Source organism: Meriones unguiculatus, chromosome 2, assembly GCF_030254825.1.
Source record: "Meriones unguiculatus strain TT.TT164.6M chromosome 2, Bangor_MerUng_6.1, whole genome shotgun sequence".
Classification (NCBI taxonomy): domain Eukaryota; kingdom Metazoa; phylum Chordata; class Mammalia; order Rodentia; family Muridae; genus Meriones; species Meriones unguiculatus.
The window spans coordinates 66,719,243-66,741,497 of record NC_083350.1 but is presented as its reverse complement, the minus strand read 5'-3'; the positions used below and the strand labels follow the sequence as shown (position 1 = coordinate 66,741,497).

The window sequence follows — 22,255 nt, the reverse complement described above, 5'->3', positions numbered from 1 at the left end:
GCCAGTTTTTTTGTTGTTAGTTAGTTAGTTAGTTTGTTTGTTTGTTTGTTTGTTCGTTTTTCCTTGCAGATCACTTCAGATTACCAAGCAAGCCAGAAAATTACCTACCGAATTTCTGGGGTGGGAATTGATCAGCCTCCTTTTGGGATCTTTGTTGTTGACCCAAACAGTGGTGATATCAACATAACAGCCATAGTTGATCGGGAGGAAACCCCAAGCTTCCTGGTAAGTCCTCAGTCCTTCTTTGTGTACTTTGTGAAGTTAGAAGGTAGCTCTTCTACTGGTAGGTTTACACGAGAAGGCAATATATGGATTAGTCTACCAACAAAGAGTATTGATTTCACTACCAACAACTTTCTGCTATGGTTCATGTTCCTGACATACATAGCCCAAAAGTACCCAGGGAGGGCTGGGATTTATTTAGCACATAGCTTTCTAGAACTTCATCCTGCCAAAAATACAGCAGCTTAAAGGAAAGGACAATTGAACCAATTTCAAGAGTGAGAACCTTTGCCTTTGCCCACACTTTGAGGGAAATGTTTTCCTTCTTTGCTCATTAAGGTCTGTACGTGCCAACATTGGTGTAATTGCTATGAGTAATAATAATATGCTAGCTGACTCCACATGGTGATTATGGATATTTTCCCTGTGTTTCTAGATCACATGCCGAGCTCTGAATGCCCTGGGACAAGATGTAGAAAGACCACTCATATTAACAGTAAAAATTTTAGATGTTAATGATAACGCTCCAGTGTTTTCACAAACCTTATTCAAGGGTGAAATTGAAGAAAACAGTGCTTCAAGTAAGTCTTTTACAACGCACACCACCTCCAATCCATGTATCTTTCAACCGCATGCATCATCATGTCAGTTTTACTGACTGTTCTGTTAGTTTGCGCAGTAGCTTGACAGCAAAAAATCGTTACAACAGTCTGAGATTTCCTTTCCAAAATGTGTAGTTAACTCTTAATAATTGCCCATCAGAATTGTATGTGTAGATTATAGTCCTGTCAAGAAGTTACTGCCTGGGTACATAGCCTATGGATGAGCCACAAAGCTGAAGAAGACTGTTAAGGCAGCCTGGATGCACAAGTTCAGTGGTTTTCAATCAAAAGGAGAAGAGATATATTCACATTATTTTGGTCATTTGGCGGAAAAAAACATACAGATACATCTGTGTGGGGAAGAACTGCAAACAGAAGATAGCCCCAATAAAGCCTGAAGGAACATTGGAACATTTTACTGAAAGCCAACAAATTCTAGAAAGAGACAGCAACAGTGACAGGTTTTTTTTAAGCATACAGGTAGTTTTAAGATTTTTTTTTTAAATAGGAATCAGTGCTAAACTATTTTGACTATTTAGTGCGAATGTAATGTTGGACTTTATGTGTCTTTGACAATTGTCCTATATTTCTAGATTCCCTGGTAATGATCCTAAATGCCACGGATGCAGATGAGCCAAACCACATGAACTCTAAAATTGCCTTCAAAATCGTCTCCCAGGAGCCTGCAGGCATGCCCATGTTCCTCATCAGCAGAAACACGGGAGAAGTCCGCACTTTGACCAGTTCTCTTGATCGAGAGGTAAAGTGAGTTGCTTGAACGCATCAAAAAACTAACGGGTTTGATGGCAAGCAACCCAAGAGAGGTGCCTCCATTTTGTTTGATAATACAAAAAAAAAAAAAAAAAAAGTAGGGAAAAGGCTACCAGCCTTTGTCTGAGCCAATCAATCTTGGGCAATTTGTCTCCATGGGTATTATTCTGTTGTAGTGGCATGTGTGCCTGTGACTACAGCCTTTTACACAACAGCTCAAAGGAGAGTATTAAGGAAGACACTGGTGGATAGAAGCAAAGACTGCACTGTGATTAATTCCTAAGAATGGAAGAAAATTCTTCAATGAAGAGATTTCTATGTGGCACAAAACTTCGGTGGCATACCTTTTCTCTAGATGGCTCTACTTAAATTTACCTCTACTTATAAAATCCCAAAGAATCTCTTCCTCTCTTGTCCCACCACCATGGCCAGAGCAGGCTACTCGGATGCATTTGACTTCCCCGCATAAATCGTTTTTCCACTTGACTGGTAGGGAAACTCCACAAGTGAGCTTCTCCAGACAATCATGTCTCCTCTCATTGCTATAGCCTCCCTTTCTTCCTTTCTTCCTTCCTTCCTTCCTTCCTTCCTTCCTTCCTTCCTTCCTTCCTTCCTCTCTTTGGCTCTGAGTCCACAACACTACCTTCAGAGGTTTACTTAAGAGGACACCTCTTGTAGCCCCATACCACTTCCGCCCAGTCATCTTGAGCCCTCTTTGCCAAGGACAACTAACAGTGTGCGTGAACCATGATTCATGAACTTAAATGTTTTCACTATCTTGTCCATGGAAAGCAACTACTGGTCATTCATAATCATTGACAATTAACCTTTGTTTTCTTTTTCTTCCAATTTAGCAAATTAGTAGCTACCACCTGGTCGTGAGTGGTGCAGACAATGATGGCACAGGACTATCAACTCAATGTGAATGTAGCATTAAAGTGAAAGATGTCAACGACAACTTCCCGGTGCTAAGAGAATCTCAGGTGGACCAATTGTCCTTGAAGAACCATTTTTATATATGCTTAATAGTCTAGCATCCCAATTTATTGATTGCCTATCTTTTGGGTTTTTAATTTTCTGTGCTTTTTTTTTTTTACTTTATAAAAAATAAGCTAAAATGTGAGAATTAAGGAATCAGTGTGAATTAACACATAACACATTTGAGAACACATTTAATACTATTAAAAATAAATATAATTCTTTTAGGCAAACCCTAAAGCCAAACCTTGAGCACTTGTCTAGGGGTCCTAGCAGGAAACTCATCCACTCTTGACTGAACACCATCTTCTTCTTTTGGAGGATGGCTGACACAGGGTGGGAGGGAAAGAGGAAGGGAGAGAGGGAAGACATCCTCACTTGCCTAGCCAGCCAGATCAGCCACACAACCATAGCAATGGGCAGAGTGACAGACGATTCTGCAGCTAGGTTGCCCTCACAGCTCCTAGCACTGAATCTTAATTCCTGTGTCTCTCCATTTCAGTATTCAGCGCGTATTGAGGAAAATACTTTAAATGCTGAGTTACTCCGATTTCAAGTGGTAGACTGGGATGAAGAATACACAGATAATTGGTTGGCTGTGTATTATTTTACCTCTGGAAACGATGGGAATTGGTTTGAAATTGAAACAGATCCCAGAACCAATGAAGGAATCCTGAAAGTGGTGAAGGTAAGGTTTGAGATTTCCTAGTGGGTAAAAATATTCTGTAGTAACTCAAACAATTAGCCCCACAAGTCACATTAATAACGTTACCACTCCATTATTCTAAAAATATAAAACTCAGCAAGATAGATAGCATGTACTTTACTATCATCATAGCTTTATTGTAGAAAGACAACTTCTCTTGATAAACTAATATTTTTTCCTTCCAAGTTACTATACTTTCCATAGAACACACACACACACACACACACACACACACACACATGCCCATACACATGCACACCACACATATGCACATACAAACACACCACACACAGATACACTCAGACACATGCACATGCCCACATGCACAGATCCGTGCACACACACACACACATACACGAGTGAGTTTGCATGCTCACCATGCATACCACACACATGCACACAAAAACACACCACACACAGATACACTCAGACACATGCCCACATGCACAGATCCATGCACACACATACACACGAGTGAGTTTGCATGCTTTCAGGACAGGAAAGCGAAGACATTTTACCCATTCATCAAATTCACTCTTTGCTATTGGGTTGGAGTTGAGAAGAGATGATTGGGGCTTGGAAACTTGTTGACCTGTTTTAAATACATTAGCTATTGTCATCACAGAAAGAAGTCGCAATTTCTTTAGAAAAATGGGCACAGCTAACAAATTCTGCTAGGTAAAAGTGAGTAAAGCTTTTGATTCAACATGACAGACTCTCCATCTGGAATTCTGTCAGGACAGCTGTGTCTGGAAATAGCATAGACCTGAACAGATACCCACTCTCTGCTGATATTTTTTGAGTCAGGTTTTGGAACATTCTGGGGCTTCTTTAACACCTTAAGTCTGAAGTCGAGTGTGGTGGCACACACCTTTAATCAGGAGACAGAGGCAAGTGGATCTCTGTGAGTTCAAGGCCAGCCTGGTCTACAGAGTGAGTTCCAGACAGCCAGGGCTACACAGAGAAGCCCTGCCTCAAAAAAAAAAAAACCAAAACACCTTAGGTCTGGTGGAATATGCAGTAATAGTATTCTCTTCACAAAGAGACATCTGGAAGAGTTTCATAGAGTGTGTTACAGGTTCTGAACCCACAAGGACTCTGTTATAAAGTTCCAACAACACTGTGACTCCCTATTTTATGTCCTGGGGTCATTCAGTTTCCCAAACTCAACACCTGCCTGTCATCTTTGAACGGTGGCGTATCCTCCCAGCATTCAGCCAGCCATCAAGTTCTGCCTAGAAGCTGCCTTTGAATGATGGCCTACCTCTGCCTTCTACCACCTGTCTCCTACCTGACCTTGCTCCCTCCCTCTTTCACCATTGTAGTACTGTCTAGCAGGTGTCCCCTGCCCATCCCCTCTGGCCGCTGTTGCCATTAGTCTAGCACTTTTTTTAAGAAACAAGTTAGACAGCTTACTCTTTTCTTTACTCCTCCCCTGGCTCTCATTAGCTGAGTGGCAGCCCTCAATCCTGACAGCACTTTCAGTCACCTGCAGCTTTTTCTTGCTAGAATACAAAATAGATTTGTGTGATGAATCTATGGGGAAGCCCTCATCCTAATGTGTATTAAATTAACCAAAGTGATTCTAACATGCCATCTAGGTGGATAACCAACTAATGTCTTTGGAAATGAAATAGCAGACCTTGCTCACAATGGTGCCCAGGGCCCTATGGCATCGCCAGCTCACTCACATCACCTTCTGCAACATGGGGCATTCAAAAGTGTTCAGAAGCAGTCACTGCAGCTGCTCAAATTCAGCTCCCTTACCTTAAAAAATATTCTACTGGTGAATAAATTAAGCAGAAATTAGCATTTCCTCCTGAAAAGGAGAAAGAGGAGGAGGAGGAGGAGGAGGAGGAGGGGGAGCCTAATGAATGAAAAAAATGCTAACTTTGGACTCCTTAATTAGAAAATAAAGTAAAGATAAGGAAAAACACTTAAAACTAGTTCTATGAAGAGCTGGGTCAACTGCTCACTGTTGTAAAAGGACTTAGTTAGTCTTTTGCCCACCAAGAGGAGGTAGTTGACCTTTAGAGCCTGGAAGTCTATCTAAGTCCTAAAAGGCATTACTATACATGAATTCAATGAATAGTTTGTGAACAGCCATAGTTGTTCTTTATACAAATGTATCACAGGACTTAATTTGTTCAGTCTCACAACAACCTGGTGTGGTAAGATTTGGTTTTAGATGTGAAAAGCTAAGGACTGGAAAGTAACATAGTGAAAGAGCACTTGCCTACTGGGTTCAAATGCCAACACTAAAAAGACTAAACTACTTCCTCCTCCTCCTCCTCCTCCTCCTCCTCCTCCTCCTCCTCCTCCTCCTCCTCCTCCTCCTCCTCTTCTTTTTCTTCTTCTCCTCCTCCTTCTCCTCCTCCTCCTTCTTCTTCTTCACTTATTTTTTTATTTTATGTAGATGAGTGCTCTATCTGTAGGTCACCTACATGCCAGAGGAGGGCATCAGATCCCAGTATAGATAGTTATGAACCACCATTTTGTTGCTGGGAAGTGAACTCAGGACATCTGGAAGAGCAGGCAGTGCTCTTAACTGCTGAGCCATCTCTCCAACCCCAAGAATAAACTTCTCTTTTTTTGCCTTATTTTTTATTTTTATTTATTACAATGTATTTACTTTGTATCTCAGCTGTAGCCCCCTCCCTCATGCCCTTCCAATCCTGCCCTCCCTCCCTCTTCTCTTCCCATGCCCCTTCCCCAGTCCACTGATATTGGAGTTCTTCCTCCCCTTCCATCTGACCCTAGTTTATCAGTTCTCATCAGGACTGGCCTCATTGTCTTCCTCTGTGACCTGGTAAGGCTGCCCTCCAACACACACTCAGGAGGAGGTGATCAAAAAGTGAGCCACTGAGTTCATGTCAGAGACAGCCCCTGTTCCCATTACTAGGGAACTCACTTGGAGACTGAGCTGCCATGGGCTACATCTGTGCTGGGGTTCTAGGTTATTGCCGTGTATGGTCCTTGGTTGGAGTATCAGTCTCAAAAAAGACCCCTGTGCCCAGATTTTTTGGTTCTGTTGCTCTCCTTGTGGAGCTCCTGTCCCTTCCAGATCTTTCTATCTCCACCCCCTCCTTCTTTCATGAGATTTCCTGCACTCTGCCCAAAATTTGGCTATGAGTCTCAGCATCTGCTTAGATACCATGGTGGTTAAAGTCTTAATAAAATGCACATAATACTTAAAAGTGAAACGCTGAGGATCAGAAAACTCAAACTCTGCCCTTTACAACGCATAGCTAGCACAGAACAGAATCAAGGCCTGACTGAGATATGTTACCACCACAAACTAGGGATTCTTCAAGTTCTGTCTGTCCCCTAGCCTAAAAATTTTGATGTTAAATGGAGTTCTGATGGTCTGGAAGGGAAACACTGTGTTTTCTAAACATGCTACCCAAATAGTCTTTTGAGTCAAGAATCCTAAGACATTCTCTATTTGACATTACAGTGACATCTGAAACTGCTTTTGCTCTACATAAATAGAAGGGCCTGTTCACCACTTCTCGCAGAGATGGTTCTATCTCTTGGTCTTTCAGACTGTGTGTGTTTTATTTTGTCTTTTGTGACACTTCCTTCTGTCTAATTTGTTTTCCACTCAAGGCTCTGGATTATGAACAAGCACAGAACATGCAATTTAGTATTGCCGTCAAAAACAAAGCTGAGTTCCACCAGTCAGTGATCTCTCAGTACCGCGTGCAGCCAACTCCAGTCATAATTCAAGTCATCAACGTCCAAGAAGGAATTTCATTCCGTCCATCTTCCAAGACATTTACTGTGCAAAAGGGAGTTAGCACTAGCAAATTGGCTGGTTACATCCTAGGAACATATGAAGCTATTGATGAGGACACTGGTAAAGCTGCCTCATCTGTCAGGTAAGACAAGTTTTATATCCTATGAGTCCTGGTTTGGTTTTCATCACTATGCAATTACAACACAGTGCTCAGTCAATGAGTTGCCCAAAACAGAGGTACAAAGGAGGTGATATTAAGGAACTAGATAACCCAAGAACAGATACACACATAATTTACTAGATTATATTTTGCCATAAGCAAAAATAATATGCATGTAAAAAACTAAAAAAAAAAAAAAAAAAAAAAAAAAAGAATGCCTTAGTCTCTCCGGAATCAGGAAGGAACTTCATATTTGAGTCTTCCAAAAGATTAGGTGTTCATAACAGGAGCGAATTCTGGTGAGATAAGACACTATGGCTCAACTCAAAGAACAGTTAAAGTTAATAACGGCCGAAGCATAAAGCACCATACAGAGTAAGGGCCAGAGTATAAGGAACAATGGCACACAGCTTATTTTACTTTGTTCTATTGTATCTTTCATGGCCAAAATCTGACTAACCAGACTAATGCATAAATAAAGATTATTAAGTGTGACTCATCCATGTCTTGTCAATTTTCTGTTTTTACTTTTATATAAAGTTTATTTATGTTAACTTTATGTACATGACTATTTTGCCCACATGAGTGTCTGTGCACTGTGTGTGCAGTTACTCAAGGTGCCAGAAGAGGGCATCAGATACCTTGGAAATGAGCTGTCATGTGGCAGTAGGAACCAAACCCAGCTCTCTTACAACAGCAAGATCTCCTGAGACTGAGCCATCTCTCCAGCACCTTGATATTTTTTTATAAGTACATACACAACATTTAGATCATGCATAAATATGTTAACTACATAAAAATAATATTTATTAAGTAAATAACATTTTATATTTTTTTCTGTTGTAAAACAGATATGTCCTGGGTCGCAATGATGGTGGTTTGCTTGTTATTGATTCAAAAACTGCTCAGATCAAATTTGCCAAAAACATTGAACGAGATTCTACTTTCATAATTAACAAGACAATCTCAGCTGAGGTTCTGGCCATAGATGGTAAGAAAAATAGTTCCACGTTTTTTTGATGAAATATTATTTCAAATAGCACTTCTTTCACAGTAGGTTGTCATAACCGTTTTATATATTTACTTTATCACTAAAGATTATTATCTAGGGACTCTGGTCCATTAGTCTGAGATTCCACACTTAAAGCTAAGAGAAACTAAGAAATTTCACTTCCCTGCTTAGTTGGTAAACCATACAGTCCCTTTGGTTTACTATGGGTGAGAAAAAAGGGGGGCTGCATATGCCCATCTGTGGTGGCCAGAAAAAGATGCTTAGAGTCCAGTGTAGTCAGTGTGTGCTTTAGTCACCTGGAATAGACTATCTTACTTAAACTGGCACAATGCTGGCAGCCAGCAGGCCCCAGAGGCCGAGTTGTACACACAGAGGTGTATACACAGCAGCCCCAGCTTTCTACATAGTGATAAGAATTCAAACCTGGGTCCTCATGCCTGAACATCAAGTGTGCTCATCCACAGAGCCATATCTCTAACCTCAGAAGAAATTTTTTTACTCAAAAAATAAATCTGAGTTTTAAAAGACCAGAAAAATTTTCTATAGACAATCCATCAACAAATCTCACTCAAAATGTAAGCTCACGTTGTGAGTTCCCTATGTAAAACCTATGGACTTACATCATTAAACAATAAAATTTTCTCCCCTGAAATGTTTTAAAATAATATTAAATAGAATGTATGTGTTTTCCCGTATATAAAATTAATTTAGGCTCAGTGTAATAAATATCAGAAATATTAACATTTTGGTAAACTGCCCCTAACACTGAAAGCAGCAGAACTCATTTATCATCCCACCACAAGGAGGGCTTTATTTTGTTGCTTTATTGTCAGCATTTTAGGATTTTCTCCAATAAGCTGTTTGTTTTCTGAAGTAGGGCTTCACTCTATAGACCTGGCCCTGCAGCTCACTATGTAGTCGAGGCTGGTCACGAACTCATAGAGTTCCACCTGCCTCTGCCTCCTGAGCGCTGGGATTAAGAAGCCATGTGCAGCAAACTTTGAAGTCTTAAGTAATAAATATCATTACTGATTCCAAATGCTTTGTCTTAAACTTGGCAGCAAATAAATAAATAAATAAATAAATAATAAAATAAATAAAAGAAACATAAAATATTCCTTTTGTTTTAAGCTGGATGCAGTGACACACCTACCTACCTTTCCAGAGGCTGAGGCGGGAGTCCTCAGCCAGAGAGGGAGGGGAGGAGAGAGGAAGGGAGAGAGAGATGGAAGAAAGGAGGGAGGAAAACAAAAAAAAAGAAAGCAAGGTAAAAAAATACAGAAAGAAAATGGAAGGAGAATGGAGTGATAAGGAAGAAGAGGAGGGGAGAGAGCCAGAGAGAGCAAGAGTAGAGAGAGAGAAAGCGTGAGAGAGAAACTAAAGGTGTTTTTTGTGCTTTCCTCTCTGTATAGTTCTAACGCTCAACTATAACTCTTACAGAAAACACCGGCAAGACCTCTACAGGCACTGTGTATGTTGAAGTGCCCAGCTTTAAGGAAAACTGTCCATCAGTTGTCCTCGAGAAAGAGGAGCTCTGTAGCTCCTCACCATCGGTGCTCCTTTCCGTGAAAACCCTGGACAGGGGGAGATACACTGGTCCCTACACGATGTCGCTGGAGGATCAGCCGCTAAAGCTGCCAGTCCTGTGGACCATCAGAACAGTGAACGGTGAGTCAGAGGAAACTCGTCTCCACAGACAGGAACTGCTGGTGCTTTGCGTCTCCAGGGGAATATGAACCTTACTATGAAAAGCTGAACGGCATTCATTTGAAACTGTTCTGTTCTCTTCTGAAGAGAAGAGGGATTATATAAATTCTAGGACCACTTACGATTTTGTGGGTTAGTTAGCATCATCGTTGAGACAGGCTCTCTCTGCGCAGCCCAGCCTGGGCTGGGGCTTGCCGTGTAAGAGGTGACCTCGACGGCATGGTAAACTGACATCTACAAACCCACTAGCCAATGAAAAAGAGGGAGTTTGTTTCCTCCTAAAGTGTACCATGTTTATTATATATTTTCTGTGTTTTTCAAAAGTCTCATAGGCTTAATAAAAATCTTCTCCCTTTCTGGGCTATACAGTGACCATCAAGCCACTTCTAACCCTCTTGCTTCCTTTCATGGATGCGCTACCTGGTATCCTGCTGTTGTATGTTAGCCATCACCAGAGATACCAAAGATTTTGCTCTGCATGACCTTCCACCCTTGGCGCTTCTGATCCTATTTAAAGGAATAGCTCCAAACTTTACGCGTACCATTGGACTCCAAATGAGTTTACCAGATAGATACATGGTCAATGAGCATATAGAGAGAATACAGCTCAGTGGCACTGTCCATGCCTAGCAATCACAGGTCCCAGGGTCAATCCCTGGGGGTGGTGGAATGGGGGTGATTGAAGTGAGTGAGATTGGGCAATGCAAACTCGATAGCCATGACATGATGCCAAGGGCACTGTGAGTTCCAGAGCAGTTCAAACAGTGCAGCACTGCCAGGCTTCACACTTAGGAAGAGGTAATATAGAAAGGGAAAGCGAGAATCAAGTGATGCCCAGTTGTCTGATAGGAATGGGCCCCACCATGAGGAATCCTGTCACCCAGGCCCTCAGCTCTGGGAATGAGAAGCAATAGGAGCACTTGAGAGAATATGCCCAAAGTCAAAAGTGGTTTCAATTAGTCAGATAGAAGTTTGACGGCATACATGAGGCCACGTGCTTGGGAGTGTCGCTGCAGACATAGGCCTGGACAGGGACCTGACATCCTCTCTAGTGGGAAAGCAGTATAGGGCTGAGACCTTGTGGAGAACAATGGACCTGTCAGACTGCAGGAAAGAATGGAAAGAATGGGGCACCAGAGAGCCCCAACCTTTCGGCTTCTCTGGGTCCCCCTAGATAAAGAACTGTCTTGAGTCACATAGGGTGTCTAACCCACAATGTTGTAACCACAAGATCCTGCGGGCTGCAAGAACATACGTTTGTTTATTTTTCATGATGGTGTGATTCCTGATGCAACGCTATGACGTTGTCTTCTAAAGACTTCAAGAACTAAGCAATCAGAATTTTTTTTAATCTCTTAATGTTTTAATTAACTTTTACAATTTTTGTATTGGGCTGCATCTAAACCTCTTTCAGGCCACATGTGGTCCACAGGCCATGGATTGGACATTCCTGATGGACAGACTGACCCAACCGAACCTCTTCTCACACTCAGCACTGCCCCAACCACACTAGATTTGCCGCTTGTGACCAGGATCCCAAGACAGTGCTAGCACTGTTGTCACAAACTGTTTAAGAGCGAAAGGTGCCAAGTCTCACTGTTGCTTTGTGTTATTTTTTTATAGCTACCTCAGCACTTCTGCAAGCCCAACAGCAGGTGTCTCCAGGGGTATACAGTGTCCCAGTCATCGTGAAGGACAGCGAGGGAGGGCTGTGTGACTCACCGGAGGGCTTGACCCTGACAGTGTGTCAGTGTGATGACCGAAGCATGTGCAGAGTACCTACCCCGAGCAGGGGGCCTATCGTATATGGAGAGTCATCCTGGAGCCTGGGGCCTGCTGCCATTGGCTTGATCCTGCTAGGACTCCTGATGTTGCTGTGTGAGTAAGCTAATATATGTCCTCCAGAGCCCATGACAGGGACACCCTTTACAAGAGCCTTTGCGCTCATCTGTGCAATGTGAGAAGTGTTGTCCTCTAGTTGCCTGATTGGGAAAGCTGAAAAAAACTGCAGGAAGATTCTGACATGTCTATAGCTTCTCATTTAGCAACAATTTAAATATAGAAAAACAAATCATAGATGCAAACTTAAAAAAAAACAAAACAAACAAACAAACAAAAAAAAAAACAACCCAGGGCTGTGGAGGTGGCTCAGCCAACAAAGCATGATGACCTGACTTCAACCCCCAGCTCCCACCTAAATGAGCCACGTGTATTGGAGAATGCTTGTAATAAGAGCCATAGCAAGATGGGAGGCAGAGCCACGCTAATTCCATAAGCTCCCTGGCCAGCTAACTTGGCTTACTTAGCAAAGCTCTGGGACACTGAGAGACCCTGCCCAAACAAAGAATGGAAGGCACCTAACGGATGATATCCAAGGTTGCCCCGGCCTCAATAGGTACACTCATACAGGTGTGTACTCACGAGCACATTCCACACATTTGAAGGAGGGGGGACAAGAGAGAGCGAAAGAAATCACAAAGATGCTCTACATTCAGTCAATAATGTTCACACTTAAAACCACGCCTTTATTCACACGCATGGGCTTTCTAAGATGTGCTTAAACATCTCAGATCCATATACAAGTCTCATGAGGTCCTAAAATTAAAAAAAATGCTGGTCAAATAACTTTAGAGAGGATCCATATTCATAGAACTCAGGCTCTGGGGATTTATTGTTTAACCAGCAAGTCCTCAAGACAGAGTGTGTGTCCATTTAGAATGCTCAAACCTGGGCTGCAGAAAAGACTCAGCATCTAGGAGCCCTTGTTGCTCTAGCAGAGGACCAGGTCCAATTCCCAGCACCCACATGGTGGCTCACAACCATCCATAACTCCCAGGCACTCATGAAATACACATTCACACTTAGAAAATTCCTTTAAAAACTTTCTAATGTTCATACATAAGAGTGAAGACACTCAAAAAATTGCATGCCTGCACTGCCTTTTAATAAATGTACATTTAATTTAATTCAGTAGACAGATTTCTGGAAACTTTCACTTTATTCAAAATCTCCTTAATCAAATGTAAGAGTCCTCTATTTAAAGGAACTTTGAAAGGAGTTGGATAAACAAGAGCTCTTAATAAATTCACAATAATTCTTTAGTTTATTACTGAATCACAAAATACTAGCGATAAAAAAAATGGTATATTTATTCTACTTCAACTGTCTTTAGAAACATCATTTAGGAGGCAGAGAGGTGGCTCAGGGGTTATGAGCAAGCAGATCTTGCAGAAAACCTGAGTTCGGTTCCCAGCACATATTATGGCTGGCTCACAACTACCTATAAATCCAACTCCAAGGGATCCAATGTCCTCTTCTTGCCTTCAAAGACATGTGCACTCACATGTACATACCTACACAGAGACACACAGATGCACATTGTTAAAAATAAAATATATAAAGATAAATGCAAGGAAACACAATTCATATAGGGGCCATATTAAATTTCAAGATACTGTACGAATTATGTCCCATCTACTTTGTAACTCGACCTGATTTTATAGTAACATAGGACTGATTCAATTTGTATAGAGTTCATTTTAGCAACACTAGCAGGTCTTCATAGCACTCATCACTGTCTTTTCCTCTATTAGACAACCACTATAAAGATATCCTCCTTCAATGGATAAGTTAGCTGAATAAAGAAAGATCACATAACATACTGGAGTGTCACAGAGCCGGAGAACAGTGCATCCAAAATTCAAACCCTAGAAGCCTGACTTAGAGACTGTGTTCCCTGACTCCTTTAGTGAGCCACTTCTAAGTGGACAGGTCAAGCATTAGGGTTCATAACTGTGAATCTGAAGAGATGGATGGATCGACAGCTAAGCGCCCTGGCTGTTCTTCCAGAGGACCTGAATTTGACTCACAGCACCCACACGGTAGCTAACAACTGCCTGTGACTCTAGTTCTGGGGAATCTGACACTTTCTTCTGGCTTGTGCATGCACCAGCCATGCACATGGCACACAGAGACAGATGTAGGCAAAATACCCACACATGTGAAATAAATGTTTTCAAAGGAGTGTTCCTTAACCTGTTAGTAGAAAGAACAACGCAACGGCTGGAAGACCTTCTAAGCGAGGGGCTCTCGACTAACAACCAAAAGTGCATTGATAGGACCTCTGAGGCTAAGAGCACAGACTGCAGGCACCTGAGTTCCAAGACCTACCACCTCACAGTTCCAATCCTCACGTGCATTACACACACACACACACACACACACACACACACACACACACGGTGTACTGATAGCCATTGATGAAACCGTCTTTAGTTGCTGTTGTACTTTGCTGGTCAATTGCTGTTTACTAAGAAGTTACTAAAGACCAGATTGCTAAAGTATTACCATAATCACCTAAAATATTGGCTATGGGGGTATTATAGTTGTGTGCATATTTACCAGACACAATATATACACTCAATATGTACAAAATACAATTATTTTAAAGTGTATTATTGAAAGGGATTGAGAAACTGAACAAATCCTCCAACAATGGCCCAGCCTCCTCCTTCAGCTCCTGATCATTGGAAAATTACTGTTTTACTTTCTAACTTGTATTCTGTAGACACTGATTTTGATTTCTTTAAATATATTCCTTTTAATGTTTAAATTATTGTATTGCTTTTATATCATTTCTGACAATTGCCACATCAAATAGGTCTCAATGGATTCAAACCTTCTGTTTGTCTCCCTGCCCAGTGGCCCCGCTTCTGCTGCTGACCTGTGACTGTGGGGCAGGTCCCATTGGAGGAGCAGCAACAAGTGGCTTTATCCCAGTGCCCGACGGCTCAGAAGGAACAATCCATCAGTGGGGAATCGAAGGAGCCCAGCCTGAAGACAAGGTGAAGACCGGGTTTATAAAATAGTTTCTGTGGTCTTGTAGCAGGAAAGTGATTCATATTGAAATATGAAAGAGGAATAGGAGGATATGGAGAGACATACTGATCTTAAGTGGAGTTGAGGCTGTTAAGGATGGGAATTTTTAGGATTTCAGCTTAACAGAGTCGCATCCTAAAAATGGCCACTCCTAGAAGAATCGGAATGTTGTCACTTACAAGAGGCCACACTTTACATACATTTCTCTGAAACATATGTATTTTTCTTTTAACATAACTTACAGGAAATCACAAATATTTGTGTTCCTCCTGTCACGACCAACGGAGCAGATTTTATGGAAAGTTCTGGTGAGTAAACATCAAATTTGCTTGGTTACCTATTCTACTGAAATTTGAACTCGGGGCTTCATGGATGCTAAGCAAGTGTTCCCCACTGACATACAGATCCTGCTCTTTGTTAATGCTTTCTATTTTTGAGACAGGGTCCCACTGATTTGCCCAGACAGGCCTTGAACTTGAAATCCACCTACCTCAGCCTCCCAAGTAGCTGAAATTAATTTTCAAAATTTATCTTTGAAAGCGAGGGTGGATCAAAGGAGAACTAGTCGAAATTACAAGTTATCAATAATTGCACATGTGTGCACATAACAGGAAATATTGCCACTGAATTTAGAAGCTGGCCTAATATTTCCTTGTGAATTAGCCAGTTTTGTGGCATCAGTCTGCCCTTCTTAAGTCAATTCACTCACTGATGTCACTGTTGTAAAAATCTAAAGCCTTTTTTTTTCTTTATTCAAACTTTAATAAATTGAAGTTGGCATAGCTCTCAGGCAACTACCTACTAACTTTAAATATTCTTTTCTTTTCTTTCTTTGTTTCTTTTTTTTTTTTTCTTTTCAAGACAGGGTTTCTCTGTGTAGCCTTGGTTGTCGTGGACTCACTTTGTAGACCAGGCTGGCCTCGAACTCATAGAGATCTGCCTGCCTCTGCCTCCCTGAGTGCTGGGATTACAGGGGTGTGACTCCGCACCCAGCACTTTAAAACATCTTGAATTTGTTATTTTATTTTGTTTATACGGTTTTGCCTTCATGTATGTCTGGGCACCATGTGCTTGCCTGCTGCCCACACAGGCTAGAAGAGGGCATAGGATCCCTTGGAACTGGAACTGGGGTTACAGACAGCTGTGAACTGCTGTATGGGTACTGGGAACTAAACCTGAGTCTTTTGGAAGAACAGCCAGTGCCCTTAACTTCTGAGCCATCTCTCCAGCCCTTAATTAAGAATTTTTAGTTAGGAAGTATTTTACAGCATTAGAAAACTGTAAGTGAAAATGTAAGCAGTCGCTGTACCCACCACTAACTCTGTCTATTGCCACGTCAGGTCGGGTCATGTTTGCCGTCAAGTCTCAAGTGAGCACATCTGTGCTTGACGCGTGTGCATCCCCACGTGTGTGTGTGTGTGTGTGTGTGTGTGTGTCCCTCTTCCTAGTATAACAGCATGAACTATATACTGACTTGAGTACAGTTAGTAGTTCTACATGGTCACGAGGTAGCATGAAGGCGTGAAGCTGGCATCTAGGAGAATTTGTTATATTTTCTTATTTACCAAGCAAAAACTTTAATCAGGTTGTCTCACTTCCAGAAGCGCACTATAAACTAGTGAGCAATAAGACCTGGCACTCACAGGAATTTAATTCTCAATTCTATAGTTAGCAAGAATCTGCACATGTTATCTCCAGTTACATGACAGCCTTTAGCAGTTTTTCTAATACCCATTCGCATCTGCCAGTATCTGGCAAAAACTAAACTCAGCATTGTCTGTAAAAAAGAATGCATGAGAGCTGGAGAGTTGGGTCAGTGGTTAAGGGTGCTTGCTCATCCTCCAAAGGTCTGGAGTTCAATTCCTGGCACCTGCTGGGTAGTTAACACTGTAAACTCCAGTTCCAGGGGATCTTACATCCTGTTCTGGCTCCTGTGGAGATCCATATACCTATGACCATATTCACACATAGACACACCCATATACACATAGGTAAAAGTAAAAATCAATGTAAATAATCTAGGAAAGCATAATATGAAAAAAAAACAGGGAAAATGGTCATAAATTCTTTAATTTTTCCTTGGACACCATGTGTCTTGACATGTTACTTGACGTGGTGACATCATAGAGGCCCACTCTTCATTGTCTACACTGAAATCCTGTGACAGTTTGACTGAGAACTCAAGTGTTCAGAAGCTTTCCCTGGCTCTTCCCTGACCCATGTGCCTTCATAGTTTTTGTTTCTGGCTATTGCCACTGACAACCTATTTTTTTAGTTGACATGTTTTCAAGGCTTTTCACCTGCCCACGTGCCCCCTCTGTGACTCTCTTAGAGGCCCACCAGAATGTTCTTACCCCAGTTGCATCATTGTGCTTTCCCCCACATTTCTGCTTTGCATGGTAACTGTTCGTGAGCATCAAGAATAAAAAGGATTTTAGGGACTGGAAAACTAGCTCAGTCAGTCAAGCGCTTACAGGGCAAGCATGAGGCCCTGAGTTCACGAAAAAGCAAAGCATGATGGCACAAGGTCATAATCACAGCTCTCGGAGGCAGAGCGCTGGGACTCACAGAGACTTTAACAAGTTCCAGGCCAGTGGGAGACCTTGACTCTAAGAAGATGGAGAGTGCCCTAAGGAACAGCACCCAAATTTGACTTCTTACTTCCACGTGCGCACATATATATGTCATATATGAACACACACATATGCATACACAGGAGCTTTAAAAAAGTCGTAACAGGAAATATTAGAAACGCTATCTCTCTCTCTCCTGTCTTTAGAAGTCTGTACAAACACATATGCTGGAGGAACGGTGGTGGAAGGTACTTCAGGGATGGAAATGACCACCAAGGTGGGAGCAGCTACTGGATCAAGTGCTGCAGTGGCACTTGGCCACTTGGGTCACTCGGGAACGATGAGAACAAGGCATTCCACTGGAGGGACCCTGAAGGACTACGTTGCTGGACCAGTGAACATGACTTTCCTCGGGTCCTACTTTTCTCAGGTAACTGGGTAGGAAACTGTCGGGCTTCGTTGTTATAGGAAATCTGGTTACTTGATTATATGCATTAGCTTTGAGATTCATTTTTCTATGCTTTTTGAAATGTAGGGAAAAGGTAAGCTTCCTCTTGTCAAAGTAAATGAGGCAATTTCAGTGGCTGTCAAAACTGAGTCACTGGCTGAAACTCACAAGACAAGCCAACAAGGACTCAGTAAACTTAGCAAAGTTCCCATGGGGTAAAAACTGTCTGAGTGCATGATGGTAAAGCTGCCGCTACCCCAGCACAAAGACCAAACAGCCCAGTGACAAACTCCAGGCATCGTATACAGTTGTTATGGAGACTAAAATCTAGATAAAATCAAGAACTAAAAACATAAAGGCTAAGCTAGACCTTTTGAGCTCAGCCATAGTGGCAAATCCCCAAACAAGAGCGTTCATTAAAGACTATTTCCTGAAGCCAGACTCAGAATGACAGGTATGTATCATGCTTTCTCTAATATGTAGAATCTAGATTTAAGTTTATCTATGACATGAAAGTAGGAGGAGACTACTTGGAAAAAGGAAGGAAGGTGAAAATAGGAGAGAGGAGGGGAACATGGAGATGTAATGGAAAACAAAACTACCTCAAATTTTCTATCATTTGCAAAAATCCATATTTAATTATATTTTTATAAATAGGACATAAAAGCTGAGGGGAGACTATTTGGGGAAAAGAAAAGGGGAGATGGGGAGCAAGAAAGGGTAAGGCAGGTCTAAATATAGTCAAAGGTAAAGGATATATGTACATGAAAATGTCATAAACCCATTATATTGAACACTAACTAAAAACATCTAGCAATAAAAATAAATAAACTAAAACATTTCAGCTATCCAGAGGAAAAAGATAACCAAACAAATAAAATGAAGAACGCTTTCATCACTCGTGAAGAGTACCTAATGTGGGAGTTTATATCCCACCCTTGGCTTTCATGAATAGGATCCAGCGGTGTTTATAAGGTCCATTTCTCCTCCCTCTCATCTTTAGAAATCATTCGCCTATGCTGAGGAAGAGAGTGAGCGGGAGGTGAATGACTGCCTACTGATCTACGACGACGAAGGCGAGGATGCTGCCCCCTGCTCGCCTGCACTCAGCTCCTGCAGCATTATTGCCGACGACCTAGATGACAACTTCTTGGAGTCCCTTGGCCCCAAATTTAAAAAGCTTGCAGAGATATGCCTCGGTATTGATGATGAAGCCAAGCAAGCAAAGCCGGGCCCTAAAGACAGTGGTTCTAGGGCTGACGCCAGCGCTCGCTCCATGGAAGTCCCTCAGGCAGGTCCTACCAGGTTCCAGACTTTGCCAGGCAGTCTGGAAGTTACCCAGTCAGGTTCTAATAGGTACCAGACTTTGCCTGGCAGTCTGGAAGTTACCCAGTCAGGTTCTAATAGGTACCAGACTTTGCCAGGCAGTCTGGAAGTTACCCAGTCAGGTTCTACCAGGTACCAGACTTTGCCAGGCAATCTGGAAGTTACCCAGTCAGGTTCTAAAGTGTGCCACACCTTGCCTGGCAATCAAGATACTTCTGTTTTGTCCACTTCTGGGTCTGTTCATCCTGCCATTGCCATTCCTGACCCTCTACAGCTTGGTAACTACTTGCTTACAGAAACTTACTCAACTTCGGGTTCTTTTGTGCAGCCCACCACTGCCACCTTTGACCCCCATGTCACCCAGAATGTCACCGTAACAGAAAGGGTCATTTGCCCCCTTCCTGGTGCCTCTGGCAGCATTATGGCCCCCACAGAGCTTCGAGGCTCGTACAGTATGCTCTATACAAAAGAAACCTGTTCCCATCTATGACCAAAGCAAACCGTAAAAAACACACCAGGCAAATTTGGATGTTTGTACGTAAATATCTTTTTTTTTTTTTTTAGATCTAGCAAAGCTTGTGGTGTTGGACTAATTTGGGTCTTAGTGAATAATCTCTAATCATGATTATAATTCAAGTATTCTGATTTATCTACCAAAGCTGGATATATTGTCATTTCTAACTCTGACTCTTTTTTCAATCAAGAGTAAACCTGTATATTTTCAAAAATGATCTAAGATATTAGACAGGGAGATTTCCTAAGCATCTTTACATTTCTGTGTTATCCGCACCAAAGGAAGATGCTGTCACGTTAAAATGCAGTGAGGGTTAGTAGGTTGGCTTCTTTCTTGGAGTTCAAGTTTCTATCTCTGTTACCTAGTCATTAATAAGGATATGAGAGTATTATTAATAACGATGGGAATTTTGAGGTGCTTGATGAAGCTTTTTCAGCAGCTTGGAACAAAAGTATCAGATGTTTTTGTCTTCCTAGAGAGGGAACTCAAAGCATATCTTTTACTCAAGCCCAGGGCTGTGAGTGAACATGTTTCACTTGCTGTATCTATTCTGTGTATATTCATAATAAGACAGTTCTGAAATACAGATATCACAGCACATGTAAGAGAGTTTAGTATAATGTAAGTAATATTTTGTGTGTATTTTGATCCAGCCCAAGAAAAATACAGTGAACTCCCTCGTTGACACTCCTCGGAAACTAATCCTGTGTCATTCTTTATCTCGTAAGTGCCAGGGAGCAGAAATGACCCACGTGAGATGTGCAGTGAGGTTTGCAGACAACGCCTAGCAGGGTTTGTGGGTGTAGAAAGCAAGGTTTCCCTTCCAACCTTAAAGGGCTGCAAACTAACATAGCGTGTAGTGGAATGCGTGGACGTGTATCATTTTAGGAAGACAGTGAAATAATCCTCAAGTGAAAAGGGGAACTGGACAGCTACAGCAGTTTAATGCTGTGCATGAGGGAAGTCATGTGACTTACCACCCTTTCAATACGCTCCCTCAGGCTGCGGTGACCCCAACCATAAAACTGTTTTTGTCGTCACTTCACAGTCCTACTTTTGCTCCTGTTAGGAACTATGATGTAAGCATCTGATATGCAGGACACCTGATATGCCACCCCTGTGAAAGGGTCACTGGATTCTACCACCCCACCCCTAAAGGGGTCACAACCCACAGGCTGAAAACCACTTATTTAGACCAGATTTCCTGAGAGTCGCCTTAAAAGTAATGCAGTTCTTCTAGTCATTTCTGGTTATTTTTGACCCCCGCCCTTCAGCCCACAAAGAACACCCTACCTCACCGGCTTCTCCACATTGTCTCAGCCCAAATCTCCCCAAGGCCATTGTTAGCTCAATTATTTCTAGCTGTATGAAAAGTAGTTCTTTTAATTTTCCTTTCCAGGTTTTTGTTTATGTTTTTTATATTGTTTTTATATTGACTTGTTGTTTATTAGTTGGTTGGTTTTGGTTTTGTTTTTTTTTTTTTTTTTGAGACAGTGTCTTATTGCCGCTGAGGCTGTCCTGGAACCTGCTATGTCTGACTATGCTAACCTTCAACTTGTAGTTCTCCTGATAGCCTCCAGATGATAAGCATGAGCCACCACATACAGCAGATAGTTTTTTTGTTTTTGTTTTTTTTTTTTTTTTAATAATAAAAGCTTAAAATTGTTTTCCAGTTTCCTAAAAGTAAATAGAGCCTAAAGCTACAGAGGCTGAAGCAAACATCCTAGTAGCTTCTCCTTTGCCAGAAGGGTGGCTACCAGGAAAGTATGTAGGAGGACAAACAAGCTTAAGCAGCCATGTTTCCAAGACAAGGCTTTTAGTGTGCCTGTCAGGTTGGAGGGGCCCAACCTGTGTAGCTGTCCGCCCCTTGCTTCTACACAGCAACGTTCTCTGACCCGGAGCCAGACACTTGTCTGTGCTTTAGCTTTTTCATCATTGTCAAAATTAGCAATACATGAGTGTTAGATTAAACAACCCTTATTCAATGTGCAAAGGTAGACTTGGGTTTCCCAAAGCCTTTTGACGTTAGCTCCTAAAACCCAACTGAACGAATGGAAATTTGGGGCCAGGCCTGGTGGCACACACTATAACCACAGAACAAGAGAGACGGAAGCAAGAAAAAAGTTCAAACTCATCCTCAGCCACTTGTCTGGCCTTCCTACATGAGACTTTGTCTCAAACAAAAGTTTAGAAAAATAACCCCAAAGAATGGATATTTGGTGGCATTATTAAAATCCAGAGGAAACCAGGTCACAGTGGTAAAGCTTATATAAATGAAAATCTAATGCGTTTTTAAGTTTGAAAATGTATTGCTCTTTGGCATGGCCTGGAAGTTCTCATTGTTTTGTAACAATGTATCTGTATTTTTTATTAAAAATAAAAATGGCTTTAAGCAGAAATTTTAAGTATCTTTTGACTTCACATATTACACATTTTTAAAAAATCCATATTAAATCACATGACTGAGCTGGTAACTTGGATGAGTGGGTGAAAGGACTTGATGCCAATCCTGACAAGCTGAGATTGATCCAAGGGACCTACATAGTGGAGGACAGAACCAAAAATTTTCCTTTGAACTCTGCATGTACACTACAGCACATGCATGTCACCCTGCACACA

The 22,255-nt window shown here is 41.8% G+C and overlaps 1 protein-coding gene across 1 annotated transcript in view; it reads left to right on the top strand.

Annotated features, from left to right (window-relative positions):
- The window catches only part of Dsg3 (desmoglein 3), a 32,340-nt gene extending 10,314 nt beyond the window's left edge, over positions 1-22,026 (top strand). The window contains exons 4-16 of the mRNA XM_060377639.1: positions 70-225; positions 659-803; positions 1,418-1,584; positions 2,450-2,578; positions 3,076-3,261; positions 6,889-7,160; positions 8,030-8,169; positions 9,631-9,858; positions 11,521-11,775; positions 14,599-14,741; positions 15,020-15,083; positions 17,555-17,778; positions 18,800-22,026. Of these exons, the coding sequence (XP_060233622.1) occupies positions 70-225; positions 659-803; positions 1,418-1,584; positions 2,450-2,578; positions 3,076-3,261; positions 6,889-7,160; positions 8,030-8,169; positions 9,631-9,858; positions 11,521-11,775; positions 14,599-14,741; positions 15,020-15,083; positions 17,555-17,778; positions 18,800-19,612 (2,922 nt within the window). The 3' untranslated portion in view covers positions 19,613-22,026. The remainder of the gene's footprint in view (positions 1-69; positions 226-658; positions 804-1,417; positions 1,585-2,449; positions 2,579-3,075; positions 3,262-6,888; positions 7,161-8,029; positions 8,170-9,630; positions 9,859-11,520; positions 11,776-14,598; positions 14,742-15,019; positions 15,084-17,554; positions 17,779-18,799) is intronic.
- The last annotated feature ends 229 nt before the right edge of the window (positions 22,027-22,255 follow it).